This window comes from Apodemus sylvaticus, chromosome 1 (assembly GCF_947179515.1).
Source record: "Apodemus sylvaticus chromosome 1, mApoSyl1.1, whole genome shotgun sequence".
In the NCBI taxonomy this organism is placed as follows: domain Eukaryota; kingdom Metazoa; phylum Chordata; class Mammalia; order Rodentia; family Muridae; genus Apodemus; species Apodemus sylvaticus.
Genome location: NC_067472.1, coordinates 191,487,949 through 191,512,343, shown reverse-complemented (window position 1 = coordinate 191,512,343; position 24,395 = coordinate 191,487,949). Strand labels below are relative to the sequence as shown.

At 50.1% G+C, this 24,395-nt stretch overlaps 1 protein-coding gene across 2 annotated transcripts; it reads right to left on the bottom strand.

Moving 5' to 3' along the window:
• Window positions 1–71: 71 nt before the first annotated feature.
• Ppp6r1 (protein phosphatase 6 regulatory subunit 1) lies at window positions 72–23,690 on the bottom strand. Of its 2 annotated transcripts, XM_052170049.1 has the most exons (24): window positions 23,617–23,690; window positions 14,665–14,897; window positions 11,237–11,423; window positions 11,015–11,152; window positions 10,868–10,933; window positions 10,212–10,324; window positions 10,003–10,116; window positions 9,414–9,576; window positions 9,173–9,325; window positions 8,954–9,088; window positions 8,214–8,278; window positions 7,982–8,097; window positions 7,797–7,882; window positions 7,591–7,680; window positions 7,417–7,514; window positions 5,235–5,292; window positions 4,981–5,156; window positions 2,279–2,412; window positions 2,054–2,186; window positions 1,879–1,949; window positions 1,659–1,740; window positions 1,060–1,170; window positions 907–969; window positions 72–828 (listed from the first exon to the last, which is right to left on the bottom strand). In XM_052170049.1, exons 2-24 carry the CDS (start codon window positions 14,889–14,891, stop codon window positions 825–827), a joined length of 2,583 nt encoding a protein of 860 aa, XP_052026009.1. In that variant the 5' UTR covers window positions 14,892–14,897; window positions 23,617–23,690; the 3' UTR covers window positions 72–824. The 2 variants fall into 2 exon arrangements, with proteins under 2 accessions (XP_052026009.1, XP_052026008.1); XM_052170048.1 differs by lacking the exons at window positions 72–828; window positions 23,617–23,690 and having other exon boundaries at window positions 903–969.
• Window positions 23,691–24,395: the final 705 nt, after the last annotated feature.

The following is a 24,395-nucleotide window of genomic DNA, read 5'->3' as shown; positions in this document are numbered from 1 at the left end:
GCTCTCTCTAGGCCATGGAGAGCATGGTCACCAAACTCTGAGTCCCAGAACTCAAAGTCCCATACCAGGAATCTTTTGCTATCTTCCTTTATTTATATTTGCAGTATGAAACACAAGCTCTGCACACATACTTGTCTGCACACTCACACCAGCCTGGGGGAGGGAGCTGGGACAAGGCCACTTGGCAGCAGTGCTAGAACCCTCAGGGCATGGGGTACCCAGCAACCCCCATTCTGGGCCTCTGGGGATGTTGCCAGGGAGGCCCTGTTCCCCAGGGCCAAGGGCCAGATGACTGGTCAAAGTGCAAGGTCTGGACAAACACGGGGCCATACAGGCCTGGTGCCCTCTGTTACACCCCAAGGTGGTCCTGAGTGAAGGCTGGGTGTGAGCATCTGCACCAGAGCACAGGTCAGCGGCCTCAAGCCCAGCGCCAGCCCCTACTGGGGCAGACAGGGAGGTTGTGCTTCAGAGCTGCTGGCCCAGCTACTGTTCTGGCTTCCTTTCTTACTCCTCCCTCAACATATATATACATATATATGTATATATATATATATATAATATAGAATATACTTCTCTCTGTCTCTCTCCTTTCTCTCTATGTGACTCTCTATCTTTATTCTTGGAGACATAACTCCATAGTTTCTCTTCTCAGTGCAAATGGGGGTGGGTGAGGGCATCTCCCTGGCGCCAGCCTCCTTGGGAGTCCAGAGGAGAAAATGTGGGGTATGGGACAATGGAGTAGAGGGCCACCAAAGGACTCATCCTCTCCACCGAGGAATTCCACAGGGAGGACAGAGGATTTGGCCACCACTGCCACCAGGCAGCTACCTAGAAACAGAGAGAAACACCTGTGAGGGTCCCGTGAGCCTGTCTTGTCGACCCACCACAGGCTGTTGCCACACTCACTGGGAACCCGATGGAATGGGCCCTCCTGGGGTGGAGCCGCTGGGCATCCCAAGGGCCTGGGCACTGTCGGGGGAAAGGAAATGTGGAGGTTACTACGTCTTGCCCTACCAGCATTGCTTCATCCCCCAACACCGCCCAGAGGGACTAACTCACCTCTGGTTTTGGGGAAGCCCCAAATGTTCTGGGCTCTTTTTCCCCTCCATGGTCTGAGGGGACTGGTGGGCCTTAAAGTCTGGGACAGAGGTAGAGGGGTCTCTGGTTGCACTGTGAGAGAGAGCAATTGGACTACTGTTAGATATCCCCGTATCCCTGCCTGCCGGAGGCCACCCATCTTTCCAGAAGGCGCCTAGGCGAGGGCAGGGCTGGACAGCAAAGAGCTCTCTCAGAAGAGAGAGGCCTCTGAGCTTACTGAGGCTGAGCACAGCAGGGCTAGAGAGCCACAGGGGAAAACCAGCCATTGTACTCAGCTCCTCTCAGTGGTCATCCCCCTGCAGGACATGCTTCCGGGGCTATGTGCAGCCCTGCTTCTTGTGGTCCCTGATCCTCTTGGAAGCTGTTCTCACCTCTGAGCCCTTTTATGTGCCATTGTCCAAAACATTTAATTAAAAAAAGGAATGGCTACAGGGACACAGGAGCTCAAGGCAGAGCTTAGTGCTGAGGACAGCTAGGGACAAGAGCCCAGCACCCACCTCGGCAAGGGGGCTGGGCATCCCCTACCCGACCTCCAGTAGGGATGGGACATCAATGGTCACCTGTCCAAGGAGCTGGGGGCAGAGCGCATCCCATGCAGCGTGGCCTGGACATCCGCAACGCTAACCAAGGCCTGGCAGGGGGCTGTGGAGAAGGACATGGGCCACATCTCAGCTGCCACCTTCCAGCAAGCTGAGACATGGCTGTGCTGTCTCATGTCTCATACATGTGGGCCTGAGGCAGAGTCCAGAACCCTTAGGGGAAAGGTATGCCTCAGCTCACCCAAGGGCTCTGCTACTTTGCTGCTATCTGTGACTTCCTGAGGTGCTGAGGGGTGTGTGGGGTCCTGAGACCTAGGAGGTAAAGGAAGAGCTTGAAAGGATGCCTGGTCAACTTCCACGCAGCAGCGCCTCCCAGACCAACACCACCTGCCCTGCCCTGCCCTGTCCATCCACACCTGAGCTGGAGGGAATCGTGGGCTGGAGGGCTGGACAGGATCTGGATAGAGGACATGTCTGCCTCCTTGGAAACTGGGGGACCTGTTGGGGCATCCATAGGCACTGGGTCAAAGGTAGCAGTCCAACTTGGGCCTGTGGCAGAGGTAAGAGAACAGGGACAAAAGGTGAGCTCCAAACAGTCAGAAACTCCATGTACACCTGAGCATAAGCCATCCAACACTCACCAGGAGGCTGAGTGCTGGGGCTGGGGAAGGAGGAAGGGCTGGTTCTTCCACAGGCTGCCTGGTCGGCCCCCTCCTCCTCCTCCTCATCTTCCTCATCCTCCTCGTCATCCTCGCTGTCTGTGCTTCCTCCACTCCTGCCACAGAACCAACTCATTAGGTGGCCATGTAGGGACAGCCTATGAACCACTATCCCAACCACAGCCGAGGACCACAGAGCAGATGACAACAAAAGAAGATGGAGAACAAAGGTCTGGGGGGGGGGGGGAAGGCCAGTGAGCCCAGGAATGTGAGGGTGCCAGAGAAACCAACCAACCAACCAAGGGCGTCCGAGTCACTTCAGAACTGAGTCACTCAGTTGACTCAGCTACAACAACAAGAGATGAGGCACCGACTCTCAAATCACTGGTTACCAGTGTCATCAAACACACGCAAGCCTTACTCCCTGTGAACAGTCACTTACTGTACAGAAGAATGGCACTGACATGTTTAGAATTTGGGACTTGGGCAATTGTTTGGGTGACTTTCTTAAACCAGCTCTGTGAGGTTTTGGGGAACTTATTAGAATAAAGTAAAGAAAGGAAGGATATGGGCTAGAGAGATGGCTCAGCAGTTAAGAACACTGACTGTTCTTCTGGAGGTCCTGAGTTCAAATCCCAGCAACCACATGGTGGCTCACAACATTCTGTAATGAGATCTGATGCCCTCTTCTGGAAAGTCTCAAGTACAGCTACAGTGTACTTACATATAATAAATAAATAAATCTTTAAAAAAAGGGGGGGGGGCGGAGAGATGGCTCAGCAGTTAAGAGCACTGACTGTTCTTCTGAAGGTCCTGAGTTCAGATCCCAGCAACCACATGGTGGCTCACAACCATCTGTAATGAGATCTGATGCCCTCTTCTGGAGGGTCTGAAGATATCTACAGTGTACTTACATATAATAAATAAATAAATCTTTAAAAAAAAGGATATAAGAACACAAAAAGTATAAAGAGGGTGTGGTGGTGCATGCCTATAATCCCAGCAGTCAGGATGATCAGAAGTTCAAGGTTATCCTCAGATACACAGCAACTTCAAGTCAGCCTGGGTTACATGATAGTATGTCTCAACAAAACAACAAAACAAAAAAAAGAGTCAAAGGGGTTTCTTTAAAAACTAATACTAGCCGGGCGGTGGTGGCGCACGCCTGTAATCCCAGCACTCTGGGAGGCAGAGGCAGGCGGATTTCTGAGTTCGAGGCCAGCCTGGTCTACAGAGTGAGTTCCAGGACAGTCAGGGCTACACAGAGACAGTCAGGGCTACACAGAGAAACCCTGTCTTGAAAAACCAAAAAAAAAAAAAAAAAAAAAAACTAATACTAGATATGCTATACTCTGTATGGCTCTCACCCCGGGGTACATATGAGGATCTAATAAAAATAAAACAAAGACAAAAGGACACAGACACAAGCAGAAGCATGTTTATTAACTATCTCCAATGCTGTTAGAGCATCAGCCTCAGTGTCCATCAACAGAGCACTAGACAAAATGTCATCTATACACAAAAAGTCTAGAGTTTTATTCAGCCATAATGTATGAAATTACATCATCTGCAGAATAACATAACACTATGTTTAGGGAAATAAGAAATAGTTTTAAAAAAACATTTTAAAAGGGCAGTTAGTTGGGAAGACGGAAGCGAGAGTAAGAAGGGGGTAAAAATATGCATTAAAATGTCATTAAAAAAAAACCTACCATTTTGTACAACGAATCTATCCCAACTTAAGTGTGTGTATGTATGCACCAGCAAGATGGCTCAGCAGATAAAGTCACTTGCCACCAAGTCTGACCACCTGAATTCAACCTCTGGGACCCAAATTGTAGAGGAGAGAACTGACTCCTACAAGTTGTCTAAGCCAGGGACTGTGGCACACACCTGTAATCCCTGCTGCAAAACATTTTAGTGACAAAAATATCAGACACAGGACCCACCTTTTTCCTATATTGTATGATTATAAAGAGTGGTAAAAAATACAAAAGTGACTCATGGGAAGATGTCAGGACACTCTTGCCCACAGCAGGGGGAGTAGTAGCCATGCAGGGGCACAAAGGCCTCAGGTCCTGCTCATGGCTCTAGATGCTGTCTGTGTGCTTCCATTTCACTGCAAACCTAGGGTCTATACAGTTATCTGTATGCACACTATACACTATACAAATACAAAATTAACATAAATAACTGGTTTTCAATCAAGTTACGAGGTAAAAGCTTAGAGCTACAGGCCATGCACGAGGTAGTATTTACCTCAGCAAAAGTTCTGACATGAAATAATTTGATCACACTATCAGACAAAAAAAGAAAAGAAAAAAAGAAAAAGAACAAAGAAAAAGACTTATCTATACAAAGCTGATGAACAATACAATTGAGAGAGGTTTCTTCTCTCATTTCAGAAGGAGGAAGGGAGACTTATGTGGCACCATTTGACCTCAGGAGCAGGTTAATGATGGAGCCCTCTTCATTTTGTGCCTGTCTTGATTCCTATGAACTGGGTTTCTATCACTTATGATTGAAAACACCCAATTAACATACAACACTCTCATTTTTCTCATTCACCTCAGTCTCAGTCCAACATATTTACATACCTCTGCATCAGCATGTGAGGAGTGCACTTGTCCATATACACCCCCAGGCACTGGGAGCTTAAGAGGGCGAGGGCAGAGGGGACTCACCGCACACCAGGGGGCTGGCTGGCCTGGGCCGCTCTCACTGGCCGGCTCCCCTGCCAGGCTCCAAACTCTCCGTCTGACTCTGCTGGGCCTTGGCCCTCCTCCTCCTCCTCCTCTTCTTCATCGTCAAACTGCTGGATCCGGTCCTTGTAGCATATCTCAAGGAGGTTGGCATTGGGCTGCAGAGCAGGACAGGAAGATGGGCTGTACTGCCTGTGATCCCTCGCCTCCCCACTGCCAAGACAGGAAGCACTCACATTTTCATCATCAGCATTTAGGGAGAAGGTAATGTTGGCAGTCTTGTCAAATGGTGCACTGGAAGAAAAGGAAGAGATAAAGTGAGGCAGATGTCTCCCCTCTGCTTGCTCACATGCCACACAGCAATCCTCATTACTATGCAAATTCACCTCCACAAGATGTTCTAACATCAAACCCAGTGTTCACAGCACTCTAAGGGCAGGGTAAGAAGGCAGAGAATAAGTGACCTAAGACATACATTCCCAGCACACCCCACTTGATTCTCACAGTCACACTAAAGGGCAGTGCCCTCCCTCATCTCCTCCCTAAACACAAAAACCCTTAGGCTGGAGAGGTTGCTCAGTAGTCAAGAACACTTGCTGCTCTTGTAGAGGACCTGGACTCAGGTCCCGGCAACCACATGGTGGTTCATGATCACCCATAACTCCAATTCCTGGGTATTCTATACGCTCTTCTGGCTTCTGCAGGCACTGCAAGCATGTGGTATACATACATACATACATACATACATACATACATACATACATATGTACAGGCAAACTCAAACACATAAAATTAAAATAGATCTTAAGACCAAGACAATAAAAACAGATGTTCAGAGGACAGAGACTCAGGTGACCTGCCCTGCAAGGCCTGAAGGACGCTCTGATCCCTGATGTGTCTGTGGAGTAGCCTCAGACAACTCGATTTGCACTTCTAAATCTCCCTTTGTCATCTGTAAAATTGAGGAAACAAGGGGCTGGAAAGATGGCTCAGGGGTTAAGAGCACTGACTGCTCTTCCAGAGGTCCTGAGTTCAATTCCCAGCAACCACATGGTAGCTCACAACCATCTGTAATGGGTTCTGATGCCCTCTTCTGGGGTGTCTGAAGACAGCTACAGTGTACTCACATACATTAAATAAATAAATAAATAAATAAATAAATAAATAAATAAATAAATCTTTAAAAAATTGAGAAAACATTCTACCTTGAAGGGTGTTTTCAAGGACTCAGGATTACAACCTAGGAAAGAGTTTATACATACATCCATGGTTCCTGATAACAGTAACTTGGGCTATGCCAATTTGTTGTTCAAAACCACCGTGCAACAAAGCAAAATACTATACAGTACTGATAAGACACTCCCTATTCTAACACTACTGTCTGTGAGGAGCTCTAGCTACACCAGCACCGTTTACTGTTAACAGGAAATGCAGAAGGACTGATCACTTCCTATCAGAGTTTGTGAGCTTTAGTTTGAGGCCACCATCCTCTTGTCCTTAGTGAGAACTCAAGTGCTAGAGGGAAAGAAATGGCCAAGTATTCTCCTGGACAATGTATCACACTAAGTGCCAGTGAGGCACTGCTTCATGGGGCACCGGCATAGATACAGGCTACAATGGCTGCACGTGACCCCTGACCTTAAGAAGCCTGTATTATGGCACTCCAGTGTTAAACATGGGAACATAACCATTTTTGGAGGTGATTTGTTATGTACCAACTGTGAGGTGCTCCTTACAGGCAGTGCTTTCTGGGTAGTTCAGGCAGTTAAGTTTTTATATTATTATTATTATTATTATTGTTATTATTATTATATTATTAAAATATGTATCTCATGTATATGAGTGTTCTTTTCTCATGCACATCGAAGAGAATCAGAACCCATTAGAGGTGGTTGTGAGCCATCATGTAGGTGCTGGGAATTGAACTCAGAACCTCTTGAAGAACAGCCAGTGTTCCTAACTGATAGGCCATCTCTCCATCCCTGACAGTTAATCTTACTGGGATCCCATAGTAGATAGCCCCAAAATCCAGCAATCTGACAACTGTGTTCTACTTTTCCCAGAGACATCAAGACCAAGTCATCTCTGTCTGAGGTATCATCCCTTCACTATTAGCTATACTCATCCTCACCATGAAAAATGTTGGTGTCCTACCCTCATGACCTTCACTGTGGAAGGGAAGATGACTATTAAGACTTTGTCTGGAAGAGGTGAACACACAAGGCCACAGCTGGGTAAACCCACAAACAGGCTGTTTGCTGGCTAAGCCATGGTGCACAACAGAGGAACATTCAAGAAAAGGCTCAAGACATACCATCATGAGGTTAAACAGCAACTGTGACCTCACAGAGGCACACTCAGGCAGGCACAGCACAGGCTGTCACAAGGCAGAGCCTTAACTTCATGAGGGACACTTACTTCACACTTTCTTCCTGCTCCCCAAATTCCTCATCATTAAAGCCAAAGTGGTCAATGAAGGCTGCGGTCATGCGCTGCACCTGGAAGTCCATGAAGGCCTACAAGAGGCATGAAGGTTGGGGGGTGGAAAGGGCTGTCTCTTCCCAGCTTCCAGCCCCGCAAACGCGCGTCTACCTGCTGCAGTACAGCCTCCTCAGGGAAGCTGAACTCCTTCAGGCGGTCATCCTCATCGTCACTGGAAGAATGCAGGTGGTGAGTGTTCACCTAGGGACAGGGCGATGGAGAGTAGTCAGACAAGGGCTAAGCAAGAAGCTACCGGAAGGAGAGGCACGAACCACGTCAAGAGGAAGGGCAGGATGAGACAGCAGGTCAGGCCTCACCAGGTCCACTGTGTTCTTCTTGTTGGTCTCGGCCAGGGGTCCTGACACAAACGCTTCCCAGCGCTGCTGCTGCTCCTCTGGCAGCTCTGAGCACACGGATAGGGAAGAGCGTGAGGCAGGGGACTGTCAGCTTCCAGGACCTACCTCTGCAAGCTGTCGTCTCAGCCAGTCTCATGCCTCCTCACCCTTTAGCAGTTGTCCCAGTTGTTCAGCATTGGGCCCCTGTTCTGCATTCTGCACCACGGCATTGGCCACCCGAGTCAGGTGGCCCATGTAGCCTTTCCTTGGGCCCCCTCCAGACCTGATTGAGAGTGGAGGTCACTGCTGGGTGACAAGCTGGATGCCTGGGCTCTCCAGGCCCTTGACCCATCCTCCCACCGCCCCATCTGTCCCCACAAGAAGGCTGCAAGTACTGACTGCACGCGGTCGTTCTCCTCCCAGGAGGCCAGAATGCGCTCCACCAGGCGGCAGTGCTGAAGGAGCTGCGGGAGAGCAAAGAGGACTTAGCTGGGGGCCATCTACACTCCCAGAGCCCAGCAGATGGGAAGAGGCAAACAGATCGCCAGGCCTTAGGCCTGTGAGCAGAGGAAGGAGGAGTGGGAGCCAGTGTCTTTAGCTCGCTTTAATTCTGGATGTCTATTTTTCCTTTTCTGACACAACGTCTCATGCAGGCTAGCCCCAACTCTTCATGGGTCCCCCCAAGTGCATCACCACACCTGCTGTTCATACTGTGCTGGTGACCATGGGGAACTTCATGTATGTTAGGTGCTACCTAGCCAAGTGAGTCACATCCCAAGCCCTAATTTTTTCTCTGAGACTATGTAGCCTTAGCTAGACTGAAAAAGTTGCGATCTTCCTCTCTAGGGTTAGCATTAGGGCGTGGGTCACCATACTGAGCATGCGTTTTGACTTCCCACATGGAATACACAAAGCCCCTCGTTTGCTCAGAGAATTATCCCTAGTTTCCCCACTCTGTACTGCCAAGTCACAGCATTCACGGGCCCTCAGTAGACACCCATTTCTCCTCAGCTGTATGTACCACACCCAGCCCAGGTACTGATGTTGCCCAATAGACAAGGGTGAAAAGCAGGAGCCCTCCGAGAGGCTATGGCCTCAGGCACCAAGTCCCCAGGGGAGGGACCCCAGTCCCAGCTTACATGTTTCACGATAGGGTTTGGGACAGGTGTCTCAGAGCTGCTGTCTGGAGGGGGCCCGGAACTCAGCATGGCACTCACGCACACTTCCACTTGAGCATGCAGGAAGTTGTTGAAAACATAGTGGAAGAAGAGGTCCTGAGGGGAGTGAGAACACGGGCTGACACCCAAAGTGCTCGGCACACACCTCTAGCCCCCTGGCCCTGACCCCACCCTTTATACCAGTAAGGTGTTGGGCACATCCAGCACCAGAAGTTCCTGTGTCAAGGCAGTGGCATTGGTACTCAGGGCACTGGCCAGGAGCTTGACCACATGTAACCTCGTGTTACCCAGAGGAGGCGCCAGGCTGCCCCACGTCATCTGCAGAGGCTCCAGCTACAGGAACAAAGGAAGCGTGGTGCATACAGGGTACTTTCCTTCCCACCCCTCTTCCCTCTAGAATCACAACTACTATGTCTCCCACCTTGGGCGGCTCGAGCAGGAGCTGATGGAAGCGATCTAGCCGGGGACGCAGGGCATGCAGGGCACCCATACTAGACAGCGCATTATCCAGGGCTCCCTGAGCCAGGAGCTCCAACTGCCCATCCACACTGCTAAAAAAGTTGTTCATGGTCACAGAGTCAGACCTGCAGGAGAGCAGTGTGAAGGCAGTGAGCCACGGAGGCCAAAATGCCACGGCCTCATGCCCTGAATAGCCAGAGCCTTTTTTTTTTTTTTTTTTTTTTTGGTTTTTGGTTTTTGGTATTTTTGAGACAGGGTTTCTCTGCATAGGCCTGGCTGTCCTAGAACTCACTCTGTAGACCAGGCTGGTCTCGAACTCAGAAATCCACCTGTTCTGCCTCCCAGAGTGCTGGGATTACAGGCGTGCGCCACCACCCGGCTAGCCAGAACCTTCTAATAGTCAGAAAGGCGGAGTAGAGGACAGGCCTGACTGGGGAAGAACCATCTCTCATACTAGTCACAGCTTTGAACAATGGCCACCCAGTCCGTGAGGTCCCGAGAGACTGTAGATGCAGGCAGGGGCAGTATGCCCTTAGACTGGTCCACCTCACCTCGGCCTCCGAGGTTCCAGGAGGGTGAGCAACACCTGGATCCCACTGACAATGACAGACTGGCACTGCTCTCCCTCAAACATGTTACTGAGGAGCTGCTCGATGGTCTCCTGCCTGGGGGAAGAGGGATCAAAGTGAAGGGGCCAAGGGCCAGGACTCCCCAGGACAGCTCCCCACCCCCGGCCTCAGGACTGCTCCTGCAAACCCACTTCTCCAAGGTGGCCAGCAGCTGGTCTGGCTCCGGGCTCTCCTGGCCTTGGAGCATCTGCTCCCGGCTTAGGCGGATGATGTCACACAGGGACTGAGATGCATTGGAATGTTGCTGGGGAAGTGGAAACAAGTGAGTATGCACAAGTTACCATCTGCTCCCAGCCTCTTGCAGACAGAAAACAAGTAGTCACACACACAGGGTACGCACTAGAATGAGGAAGCCAGTACCGAAACCTCAAGAAGAGAGGCAGCCATGTGCCTACATGCAGCACTGCTCAATCAGTGCTCAACAGAGAGCCAGAGCCAGCTCAGACCACCCACACTGGGGCATTTACTAGTCAGCCAGGAAAAGGAAGAAGGCATTGACCCACGCTACAATACAAGAGATTCATGTAGCCCAGGCTATCCCCAAGCTTTTTAAGATGCAAAGGAGGATACTTCTTACTCTCTGCTCCAAGTTCCAGAGAACTAAGATTACAGGTGTGAACCACTGTGCCTGGTTTATGTGAGTCTCAGGACTTCATGAATCCTAAGCAAGCACTCTAAACACTGATCACACCATCAGCTCCCCACCCATCCTTTAAGGCACAGAAGGAATATAGAACGTAATTTCAAGAGGAGGTTTGGAGATGTCAGCGGCACTCGCGGCACTCACATTGTCGTCCTTTGATGGGTGAATCTGCTCAATTAGCCGCTGCACAATCTTCTCTTCGTTGAGCCACTGCCGGAAGAAAACAGTAAGTTCCTAAACCAAATGCCAGCCCATCCCATTCCAGCACACGCCTTCTTAGAGGCTCCTCACGTTGAAGACATCCTGCCGCAGCTGAGGCCGCTCTACACAAGTAAGCAGACGCAACAGGAGATCCATGATGGCCGAGGTGCCGATGTGCCGCAGCAGCAGCTCCACAAAGTCATCTTTCTTGCGCAGGAAGGACACGAGCTGGGGGCATAGGCTGTGTCACAGCACGGGATCCCGACACCACCCTCCCAAGTCCTCACCCACACGCTGAGAGTCAGACGGCACCTGGTCTGTCTTGCGATTGATGAGAATGCCCATGACTTTGCTGAAAAAACTAGCAAGCAGTGGGTTGAGGCTGTCACCACTCTGCAGGAAGCCATAGAGTCGGTTCAGGAGGGACTCATCTGCACCCAGGGCATCGTTGATCTGGGGCACATCAGAGGTCAGGATTTCACAGGCTACACTAGGGTACCTAGGAAGTAAGTGCAGGGTAGGGTGGGTACAGAGAGAAGATGGAGGCCCTGCCTTCACCGCTCATCCAGCACTAGGCTCAGGGGGTCCTGTGTCCAGGAAGGAAAACCAAAAGAAAAATCAAAGCCCCCTTTGATTTCCAAGCCCTCCTCAGGCTTCCTAAACACCCACACAGAGGGCAGGAGTTATAGCTTAGTAGCTAATGGCATGTGTTGCTCTTGCAGAGGACCTAGGTTTGATGTACAGCTCTTACAAGGCGGCTCATAAGCAAATAGCCCCAGTCCCAAGGGATTCATCATCCTTCTGTGGCCTCCATCAGGAGCAAGCACTCATCACACCCATCTGGTAACATGTAGCCAAAACACCCACACACATAAAATAAATTTTAAAAATTAAAAACAGCCAGGCATGGTGTCAAACACCTTTTATCCCAGCATTCAGGAGGCAGAAATAGAAATTCTTTGTGAGTTCAATGCTAGTCTGGTCTATATAGTGAGTTCCAGGGCAGCCAGGGCTACATAGAGAAACCCTGTTTCAAAACAAACAAAAAACCTACAGGGGCTCCCACCACAAAATGACATCTGACTTGATGTCCTAAAACTCTACCAACTTGATGTCCATACCAACACTAAGTCCCATCTCCTCCAATGCAATGCTCAGTCCCACACGCTGCTCCAGCTCAGGCCTTCTCTCCTCAGCATCCTAGCCTGACATTATCTTTCTAACCCTCCAACCTTTGCTCCTGTCCTCAAATAGCCTTGGGAACTTGATATTCCAGAAGCTTCACTACTCAGGATGTCACCTAAGGCCCTAGGAGACTATAGCTATTCCAAGTCTAGCCCAAAACCTTGGGGCCCACCTGTGCCAAGAGCCCCCAACATCTAGAAAATAGACCCCCTAATCAGGGCAGAGACCCCAGGGCCAGCAGGGCTGCTTCACTATCAACGCTTTATGCCGAGTCTAGATCACAGCCTAGTTGCAGGTTTAGTGAGGGTTGATGGGTAGACAGGAAGAGAAAAGGAGACAAGCTGGAAATGATAGACTGTCCTCCGGAAGTGCAGCAAGACCAAACAGGCCATGACTCTACGGCCACCGCTGCTTTACTGAGTCCCCACTACAACAGGAAAACTGAGGAGCAGCCTTCACGTTCTGTGTGGTCAAGGGTCCCAGGACGGGAAGACGAGAAGGCAGGAGCACAAGGAGCATGGTGGACACAAACACAGGGAAGGCCCTGCACCCGAGGAAGAACAGCAAGACAGCAGCACCTGCGCCCATGCAGGAGCATACACTTCCTCCCCTACAGACAGAGCCTTCATGTACTGTGCTAGGGACCAAGAATGGCCAGACAGATGTGGACACTGCACTCTCAAAGCTCAAAATCCAAAAGAAAAATAAAAAAAACAAACAACAACAACAAAAAACCCTCATATGAAAATAAGGCATCAGGACAGGCATGGTAGGCGCACGCCTGTAATCCCAGTACTCTGGGAGGCAGAAGAGGGCAGATTTCTGAGTTCTGATCTCAAAAAAAAAAAATAAATAAATAAAAAAAAAAAAAAAAAAAAAAAAAAAATCCAAAAAAACCGAAGAAAAACCAAAGAAAACAAAAGAAAAGAAAAGGGCATCGGGTTGGCTGTAAAGCACATGGAAGCCCCACAACAGTAGGTGGGTCAGGAATGCAGTGAGCCAAAGTCAACCTGCACAGGATCTTGCTACTCGTGATGAAATAAATAATAGCCACCTTTACTAAAGGGATTAAATCAATCTCCAGAAAATTATGTCGAAAAAAATCCAATGACAAAAGTAGGTAAGGGGACCAGACTCAAAGCAGGTAAGAGGGGACCAGACTAGTAGCTGCCACAAAGTCAAGCGTGGGCTGAGGAGGAGGCAGCATGTTATGAACAGAACACATGTGTGGTAATGCAAGTTTGCAGGTAATTAAATGTCTGCACATATGCAAAGGAGTGTACGTGAAAGCAGGTGGCCTCCTTTCAACAGGGACCGAGCAGGGACCAGGCATGCTATGTCCATATCACATCCCAGTTGGGAAACCAGCAACATAGACTTGGGTCACTCTCAGCCACTTATAGGGTCTGTCCGAGTCTCCATCCTCCTGACAATCGTAACTAAGAACGTAGGGGCGGTGCCGAGAGGAAGGCCAGCAGTCAAGCATGTCTGAAACTCGCAGAGGACCCAGGCTTGGTTCTCAGCACCGTCAGACGGCTCACAACCTCCTGCAGCTCCATCTCCAGAGGATCCAGTAACACTGGGCTCCCTGGAAACCTACAGGTATGTAGTACACAGAAGCTTATACAGGTGCACATGTGACTGTTGTGCAAACACGAGAACTGAGTTTATATCCCCAGCACCAATGTAACATGCTAAGTGTGATGGCTTGTGCCTAATCCCAGAGCTATGGACAGGAAGATAGGAAGATTCCTGGAGCTTTCTTGGGCCAGTGTAGCTGAACTGGTTAACTTCAGATTCAGTAGACCTTGTCTCAAAAAATAAGGTGGAGATGGCTCAGTGAGATGGCTCAGCAGGTAAACGCCACGCCTGAATTCAACCCCCAGAATTTACACGGTGAAAGTAAGTTCTGACTCTTCCAATCTGTGTCTGAACATACACATCCGCACGCACGAATGCACGCACGCATGCAGGCAAGCACCAGAAAAGAGTCAGGCATGGTGAATGCATGATACAATCTCAGCACTTGGAAGGGAACAGGAAGATCAGGAGTGATACTCGACACAGCCAGTTCAAAGTCAGTCTGAGCTATATGAGACCCTATCTCAAAAACAACAAAATGTGCACATGCCTTTAAACCAAGCACTTAGGAGGCAGATCTCTGTGAGTTCAAGGCCAGTCTGGTCTACAGAGCTAGTTCTAGGACAGCCAGGGCAATACAGAGAAACCCTGTCTGAAAGAACAAAAACCCAAACTGAACAAAAACAAAAACTAAGAACAACAACAAACAAACTAGAAAAAAAGGATAACAATAAAATGAAAGTGGGAAAAATGTGGCTCCCTGCTGAGGTTTGAAGGACAAGTAGGTCTTATCCCAAGCCCTTGTATTTGGTCTATGTACAAAACCTATCATACACAATTTTTAAAAGAACTGAACCCTGAAGGGCCTTCACGAGGTGAGCTGTGATCCTATAAAGGGCCTGACCACCCCCACCCCACCTCACTTCCTCATCCCCAAAGTCCAGTCACCGAGTACAGGTGAGCAGAGGACTCACTTGTATCGTAGCCGCTCCTCACCACTGGCTGGGGGCTCCTGGGTGACCCAGGCCACCATGGCCTGCAGGTGAGACGGCTGCAGCAGGAAGTCTAGGAGCTTCCTATTGACAACCTTGCACTCCTGCAGCACGTCCTCCTCATCCAGCAGCTCAGGTAGGCTCAGGTCCTCCTTCTCCAGCAGTGTGTCCAGGTGAGAGCTTGTGTGCAGATCAAACTTCCAAAACATGGCGCCCTGCAAGCATGGGCATAATCAATTTGTCACACACAACTAGCAACCCCTGCTGAATGAGGCACAGTCACTGTGACCAAGCACAAATACCCCTTCTAGGCCCCAGACACAGAGTCCTCACAGTCTGCCCTGCACAGGGGCTCCACAGGTATAGCACATATGCTGTGGACAGTACTCAGTCCTGCTAAGGAACCCAAGAGCCCACAAAGCTGCCTCCCCTGTAGTGTAAGCCACATTATCACTCTTAGCTTAAGGCCTGGTAAAGTTCTCAGTGTGGACCTTCCAGGGCCTGCAAGAAAAAGACAAGTGGCATGCAGTGACCTTGGCCCTCCATGAGCCTGTTTCCACTGTTCTTTATCTGGGCAAGGATACCATTTGAACTTCTAGCTTCAGATTCATTTTATTTGCTGAACAAATTCAAACGTTCCCATGACCTCTAGTGCACAGCTGCTGCCCATGCTAGCAAATCACCCAAGGCCACTGGTGAGGTGTGGGGTGGTGGCAGCTGGGAGAGAGGAAGTATGCTCATCTTGAGGCTGTGGCTGTTGCCTAGACACCACACACACAAACACAGCCTAAGCATACTCAGTACCCCACGCCCAGGCCTGGTACAGAAAAGAGGAAAACCTGGGGTGGGGGCTCCTAGAACAAGACAGCCACTAAGCAGGACCAAAAGAAAACACATGATGACAAACAGTTCAGCATGAGAACAAAGTGAGCTGTAAGCCCTGCCTCTAGTAACTCGTGAGACCAGAATGGCTGGGTGCTAACCAGGTGACAGCACTATCCTGAGTCCCTGACCGGCACTAAGGCCTTGCTCCTCTCAAGACAACAAAGCTCCATTTTTTTAAAAATCTAAGCCCACAGGGGATGGTCAACAGACCCAACCTGTGCCCCCAGCAACTTATTCAACAACACGCTCTGGGTACACATATCCAAGCCACAACCATGGAAGCTGCCGTCACACAGGATGGGAAGAACTGAACCCCAGTATGTTATGAGGTTTCCTAGGATCTCAGAGGTCATCTGGCCCAAGGACAGCATCTGTGGAACTCTTGCTACATACAATTAAGGCCTGACCACAAGTTCTACTCTCCACTTGTCTCCTGATGGCCTGACAATCACCTGAGGCAGAGGTGACTGCTACCCCAGGCCACACTGGATGAAGCTAAGACAGAGTAGAGCCAGCCAAGAGAGCCTACAGCATGGCACACACACACTAGACCCTCTCTGCCTGTATGGTTCCCCCTTACACAGATCTCTGATTCCCCAAGACCCTCTGATTGCAACCTGAGTCTGGTCCTAGAGAGAAGACTTCCTCCACCACAACCAGCCAGCTAGAGCTTGCCAAAGAGATAGTCAAGCCCAGAAGCACCACCTAGAAACCTATCCCACTTTTCCAACCTTATTGCTGCATTCCCCACTCATCCTAGACACACTGCTTTTTGTTCTGTTTTCAAAACATGCTAAGCTTTGGTCCACCTCAGTGATTCTGTCCAAACAGCTAGTTTCTTCTCATTCTTCAGGGTCTCTTACTAAGGATTTTCCTTGCGCAGGGGCTTTCCCAATTGTCTTGGCTAAACCAGGCAAATGCCCCCCCTCCCCAGCACTGCCTTTGTCCTCTTACTCTGAGCTGTACAGAGCTCACTTAGTGTTACCCAGAAAGATTACCACACAATTAACAGTGAGTGCACTTATTCTAACTATAAAGACTCCAGGGGCAGGAGATGACTTAGTGGGTTGGAGCACTTGCTCTTCCAGAAGACTTAGATTCAACTCCCAGCACCCACATGGCAGTTCACAATCCTGACTCCAGTTCCTGAGAACCCAATGCTCTCCTCTGAACTCTATGTACATAAAGACCAAACAGCCATACACATAAAACATAAAAATCTTTAAAAAAAATTGTTTTGTAATGTTCCTATGCTACTAAGAATACACAGGACAGAACCTAACACACAACCTCACACTATAGTTGTAAATGCTCATAAATATTACCAAACCAGGTTGTCACAAGGCTCCAGCCCCTGAGGCAGGAGACTGCCAGTTGGGGATTCATATGTAAAAATCACTTCCAGGCCTTGGCCCCATTCAATCAAGGCCAAAGGGAAGAAGTCCAGTGAGGAGGCACATGGTCACTCGGTGCAGGCTGGGAGGGGACAAGCCAGTTTCAGGGTCAATGCAGGTACTGGGGGTGTATCACAGATGTAGAGTGGGGGTGAAGAAAGCGGAGCTTCACAAGAAGCATGTTGTGCAGACCCTTTTCTACTTCCTACCTCACCTCACGTAATGGCACTCTCACAAGCAAGCCAAGACCTGTCACAAAAACATACACTGCAAAGGGAACCGCCTGGAAGAACAGTGACAGAAGGGAGAGGTGAGGCAGACAGGTTTCCTGATCTGGGTATACATGGGACCAGAATAATCTCAAGAGGCAACCGCCACATTAATCTTGACTCAATGACTTCCTGCTGAAGGCTACATGGCGTGAAGTAACAAAAAGTTCAACGTGGTGAACACGGAGCCTCTCTACACAGGAGGCTGTTCATAAGGTGGTAAGATCAGACAGGTGGGGAAGCTGCCAAAGGCAAGGGAAGGAAACAAGGATTAAAATTTCGGATAATACCAAGTTTCCAGAACAGTCAACACTAACCTCCGTTACCCAAGACCCTGTCTCAAATAAAACAAAGTCCAAAAACTGTGAGAGAAAAGAAAATAGTATGAAATAAAATTGATTGTGGTGATGCTACACAAAGCTGTAGACATACTCCGACCCACTGACTTGTGCTCTTTAAATGGATAAACTGAATGGCAAATAAATGTTAGCAAAACCATTAATGAAGAAACAAAACCTGCCAGGACCAGTAAGTACACTGAGGCCAGACCAGAGCTGACAAAGTGCCTGCTGGCCTGGGAGAAGTTAACTCAGCTCTGAGAACTGAGCAGATCCCCCTTCCCCATCCCTTGCTACCAGCATTCTTGAGGTAAGCCCACCTTGTTAAGTCTGCACGGTGAGACGATGGCAGAGGAAGGGCATCTGACTTGAGGAGATCTCAACAATGCACAGTCAAACTGGAAAGGGCCACTGTGGCCCTCTACATCCTGTAAGCAGTCTGTCTTTGCTGCACTCTGGGCATGAGGCAGAGGCCTCACAAGAGCACTCTGCCCACATAGGCCTGCAACACACCCTCACTACGAGATGCCCATCCTACAGCTGAGGTTCAACTCCTGAGTCAGGCGTGGTTGGAGAAAGGACCAAAAAGACCAGGCAGCAGGCTTGAAGAACTGAGAACAGCACAGTAGTGGCCATATGCACTTTGAGAGTTGATAGGGAAGCCCAGATGCTAGAGGACCAGGTGGACTGGACACCCAACCAGGAAGCATGGCAGGAAGAGTTTCACTGAGTGTAGTGATAAAGGCCTTCTCAGGGTTGCAAGCAGAATGCCATGCAGAGGGAGGTGGACAGCTTCACTAGTATGTGCTAGGAACACACTTCCCGTTTCAATAAAGTGGGGCTTAGAACTGGTGAGACAGCTAAACAGGAAAAGGCACTTTGCTGCAAAGCCTGACAACTGGATTCAAGCCCTCGGGACCCAGATGTGGAAGGGGAAAACTGACTCTTGCAAGCACACACACACCACCCCATCCCACCCCACACACTAAATAAATGTGATAAAGTAGAGCTGTTTAAAGAAGAAAAAAAAATGCCTTCTTCCACAGTGGGAGACAGGTTAGAGGCAAGACCAAGCCATCTTCTGTGGACAATCCCAGGCCCTAGCCTTTCAATATTTTGCCTTTACAGCAAGACAGAAAGAAAAAAATAATTGTCAGTTCCATTTGACAACAGAATCCTATTTTAAAAATGGGCCCAAAGGAAAAGAAATATACAACTACCAAGAGACAGAATCAGAATCCATGTGACATGCCTGGTCTTCTGACAAACTCACTGCTGAGGCCCATCCAGTTCCTTCTAAGGCACCTGGTTAGAGGGCACAGGCACAGCCTCTTAAAATCCTGTCTACTCCAACCTCACCGCCTGTCTCAGGGACAGGCTTCTCTCCCCAAACTGGCTTCCAGAGACCAGCTGGAGTCTGCTGGAACAAGCTAGAGCTAGTGATTTAGTATGAGATCCATATGTGTGATATCCTCTACGTGAGTCGGGAAAACCAGGGAGGAATGCTGACAATAGGCAGGCACTGATGTAGTAGGGCAAAACTCCTTGTCCAGGCTGCCTTGAGAGCACGCTCAGACACTTTCAACCAGGAGCAGGAGACAGTCACTACACCAAGGGTGACAGCAGTAAAAACAGAAAAGGAGGAACTCTGAGCATTTGCCCAAGTGACTTAAGCACTTTCCTCAGATCATTCAGATACTTAGCACTATACACCCCACCACCCCCACCCTGTGTAGCTTTCAGTAGCCTCAAGAAAACGGAAGTGACAACCACTGGTTTTACAGACGGTTTGAAAACCAAGACTGGCTGCTAACGGAAGGAAGGGAAATTATAAATGAGAAAGGAAGCCATTAGAAAAGTCGGTCTACCTCTCCTGCCAGCCCTAAGGTCAGGCAGCAGCTCTGGCCTCTTGTTTTGCTATGCTGTTCTAAGATTTCTGTCACCAGCTGTTCCTTGCAGGGACCTGCCAGTCCCTATACCGTCTCCCTCCTTGGCCTAGATAGGACTTCACTGTCATCCTTTCCCCACTGTTGCTGCAGTCCCGGCTATAACTCCAAACACTCTGCCTACGAGGAAACCCACAGACAGATTCTGTAACTGCCAATCCTCCATATTGCCCTAACCACCCTGTGACCCCAACCACCTAGAAATGGGAGGCCAAGGCAAGGAAGCCATTGGGGTGGGAGGGTTCCAAGACAGCACCTGGCTGCTCAAAGGCTAGCATCAGGACAGCCCCTCATGCTGGCAGGCTGCTCTAGGAAGAAAGACAGCAGCAGGCAGGCGAGCTCCTTAAAAGGCTGGATGGATCATGCCTCTGTTTTTTAATTGCCACAGCCAGCTCCTGGCCAAATCTGGAAAAGGGGTTTGGGACACTTAATACCAGGGATGAGGAGAAAGTAACAGCAACCTAACCATCCTGAGCAGGACACGCAGTGTGGCCTTCAGAGCACACCACCACCCTAGCAAAGCAAGCACAGGGGACAACCATTTGGAGAAGGAACCACTGCTAGAAAGACCTGGTCACATGGAAAAATGAGCTGGGACTTTCCCATGGCTTAGGAAAGGCCTGAGTGAGATGACAAACGTGGGTGAGGGTTTGTGGGGATAACCAACCCCTTAGATCCTAGGACCATTCTGGGGGAAACAGAAACTCTGGCTCAACCCCAAAGGAGGAATAATCGGAAAACAGAGCCTAAGGACTCTTGACCAAGAACTGGGGAGAAAACATGAAGGTGTACACTCAGTACTCATCTCCTGGAGTGGCTACAAATTTAAAAGGAAAAAGGAATAGCCTACTGAACAGATGTGAAATAGCCCCTAGAAGAACAGAAGGGAAACCTGGATTAATGGGCCAGAACTTTCTAGCCAGGGCTATAAAGGAACATCCTATCTCAAGACTAAACTAAACTAAATATCCAAAGACCTAAGTTTAAATCTCTATGTGTGTGTCCAGACCGGCCTCAAACTCCAGAGTTCAAGTATTCCCCCTGCCTATATTATAGGAATATAACCCCATACCTGACCAAGGTGAAATTTTATCTCTCCAAGATAAAAACCAAAGACCTAATTCCATTGAGCCTCAATGTCCTCATCTGAGAAGTATCTGTAACTCGGCCTTTGCTGGAGAAGAATTCATAAAACCGACGTGCAAAGGGAAAGCTGTGGATGTGATCCCACTAAGCCAGCACTGGCAATAACTCTTACCATAGCAGCTGGACCGCTTGCCTGTCATGCAGCAAGTCTAATGGCAGAAGAACCTCACCTGACTGCTCAGGGTGGGCACTGTGCCTTCTGCCTGTCCTACAAGCTCCTACTACCTCCTCCTGAGACTGTCAGACCTCTACACTGACACCACTTCCTCCCAGCGGCCTTCCCTGGCAAGCATCCTTCCAAAGCTTCCCACTGGTCACTCTATGAGAGCATAAAGTATAAAGCTCAGCTGTGAGGAAAAGGCAGGCCTGTCCAGGCATTTGCAACTTTCTAGAGATGCCACCTAACATATTGCCAGATCCCAAACCAAGTGTTTGTTGAAGCTTGGGGATGTACTTCATTTGCCAGGGTGTCTGTCTAGCATGCACAAAACTCCTGAGTTCGAATGAATATAAAGGAAATCTACAACAGTTCCTCCACCACATAGAAGCTCAAAGCACATAAGAGACTCAAGCAAAATAGCAGAGTAGCAGTGTTTCCCTTCTATCTTCCTACCAGCATCAAAGGCAGTCGAGACTAGATAGCTATTTGTGGTGAGTGGCTGCTCTGTATATCAGAAGACAGCCAGCAGCATCCCTGGGTGGGATATACATACACTAAATGTGGGAAGCATACGCTCTCCTACCCCCTACAGTTTTGACAACCAAAGGGTCTCCAAACATTGCCAAATGTCTCGTAGAGGACATATCATACCCAATGAGAACTGCTGGGATATATTATTATAAACAATGAGATGATAATCCTAAGAAATACTGATTCGATATACAGCCCTCCTTTTAGCCCACTTACAGATGAGAAACAGGTACAGAAGAACACTTGCATAACTTTTCCAAGGACTTGCCACTTGGAAAGGCAAGAGTCAGGACTCAAACTAGGTCTAACTCACAAAAACTCTCACTCTAAATAATTCCTAAGTATACCAATCCTAAACTAGAAGAACAGAGTGACTTAATTTGGGCAAAATGATTTGCATTAGGCAAAGGTTACTAGAGAAATAAATAACAAAAAGCCCACGGGAGAAGCATTTTAGATAGCACAAGGCAGCTCCAAGTGTGCGTGGCTGAAGCGGCAATTGCTCCCATGTGAACCGTCGGCATTAGGGACACAGAATGCATATAGACACTGCTCATACTGTGCTGGTCAAGCAATCCAGTCCCTGCAACACTGGCCTTGGTTCTGACTGAACCTCTCCTTTAAGAAAGAAGTAACCCTGTGGCAGTTTTTTAACTCCCAAGCCAGCACTACATTTGACATACAGTGCAGCCAGCTTCCTTCCCAGAAACATCTTGCCTTCCAGGTGGGTGTTAATGGTAATACATCCTCAGTACAGTTGCCTCTGTATATAATGAGTGGTCAAGACGGTAACCACCTTGGCCTGGTAACATAAACATGGAATCCCAGCTACTTAAAAAACTGAGACAAAGCTGGTCGGTGGTGGTGCACGCCTGTAATCCCAGCACTCTGGGAGGCAGAGGCAGGTGGATTTCTGAGTTTGAGGCCAGTCTGGTCTACAGCGTGAGCTCCAGGACAGCCAGAGCTACACAGAGAAACCCTGTCTCGAAAAAAACCAAATCCAAAAAGAAAACTGAGACAAGAGGATTGTGAGTCAATATCCCACTAGCTCTGCAGAGTTCAAAACAAGCCTAAAAAAATTAGTAAGATATTGTCTCACAGTTTAAAAGCAATAGGAGAGAGGCTCAGGCTGTATGTCGCACAGTCAGAGGTAGAAAGCTTGCTCAGTGGCAGGAAAACTTGGGGTTGAGCCCTAATACCACCACAGAAGGGAGGGGGGAAAAGACCATCAACCAGGTCACTTAAGGTCCCGGACAAGCGCCCCAGCCAAGCCCTTCCGCCCTTGCCCTTGCCCTCTGAACACTTCGACCCACTCCATCCTGGCTCCTCAACGTCCCCACCTTCACGTATCTGCACGTGCTGTTTCTTCCACCTGGAAAGCTCTTCTTCCCACTCTCCATTTGTTAACTCCCACTCAGCCTTCCTCGACAGAAAAGCCACCCATCCGGCCGGTCTCACCAGTCTCTCCCACTCTGTGGCCTGGTGCCACAGCACCCTGGGTTACCACCATCACAACACACAGTAATTGTGACTGTCCAGCTCTGCCTTTGGCTCCCTGAGTAGACAAAGTACCAGGCCCTTCCACTGACCACTCCCTCCTGGATCCAGCAACCAGGCCCTGCCCTCAGCAGGCCTCATCTCACAGTATACCCAGTAGTGCACCAAACAGTGGCTCCAAAGTGCCTCCTGCCCACAGGACGCTAGGAACAGCCGGGGACAGGAAAGCCAGAGCCGAGGCGAAGGAAGAACCAGTTTAACCTTGCCTTCCTGAGCAGAGGGTGAGAGTCAGAAAGGCCAAGAGTCCACGAAGGCTGGCGAGAGTGAAAAGGGGTAAACACAGAGGTGAGCACGGAAGAGCAGGCAAGAGGAAGCAAAGAGGAAGGCACCCTGGAGGAAGACTACGACAGGGGAGTGGGCCCAAAGAGTCCCAAGAGAGCTGAGTCAGAATGAGAGGTGGAGGTGATGTAGGTGCCAGTGGGAAGAGCTGGTGCTGCGGACTGTCGGGAGAGGAGAGTAAAACAGAAAGAGCCTAAGAGACTTGGAGAGGGCCCCCAATAGGCCAGGGAGACGGGCTGGGAGTGATGACAGCGAGGTAGACACAGGCCCGGCGACAGGAAATAGACTTGACGACACTGTGACATGTGGCTAAAAGACTTGGGGAGCGAAAGGGAGGATACTGAGAGACTCGGGGTCGCTCAGGGGGATCTGAGAAAAAAAACTCGGGATTAGAAGGCGCACGCAGGGGAAGGCAGCAGCGGAGCTCACCTGCGCGGGGGGGCGGCGGCTCCTCGCACTCGGGGCTCATCGGGGCGCCCCCGCCGCCCCGCCGCCGGCGGCTCCGGCCCTGTCGAGGGGCCGGCTAAGAGGGGCGGGGGCGGCGCGGGGGGACTCGCGCAGGCGCCTGGGCCGGAGCTCGTGGACCCGCGCAAGCGCCCTCCAGTCACAGAGAATCCCCTGCCTCACCACCGAGCGTCGACGAGTTCGGGGCGTCGCGAAAAAGTAGGCGCGCTCGTTCCACGGCAGATCTCCGTGGCAGACGCGAGGCCTACGCAGGCGCCTCCGAAGCAGGGGCTATGGGGGAAGTCGCCGCGGGTTACACACACACAGACACGGCGGCACCCGCGGGACAGGAAAAGGAAGCCTCCGCAGCCCCAACGGGTGCAGGGTTGCACCGAGAGCCGACGCCCGTCTCCTCGGCTTCACTGTCGCCCGAAGCGGCTGGTCTCCCCGGCCCAGCCGTCCACCTTAAGGCCTCCGACGCACGGCTACCTCCGCCACTGTCCCACAATGCCCCGAGCGCGGGAGGACCTAAGAAGACAGGCTCCGCCCTCTCGTGGTCGCGCTCCGTGCGCAGGTGCGCGGGAGGCCGCTAGGTCCCTGGCGAGGCGCGTGCGCAGTAAGCGCTGGCGCCCAGAACCCGCCCTCTCCGGAACTCTGCTGCCGTTCGTGCCCGCAGTTGCCAATGTTCTCTCCCTGAATAAACCTAGAGGGCCCACTGCGCAGGCGCTGCTGCATCCAGAACCCTGTTTTCTGTGACTACATTC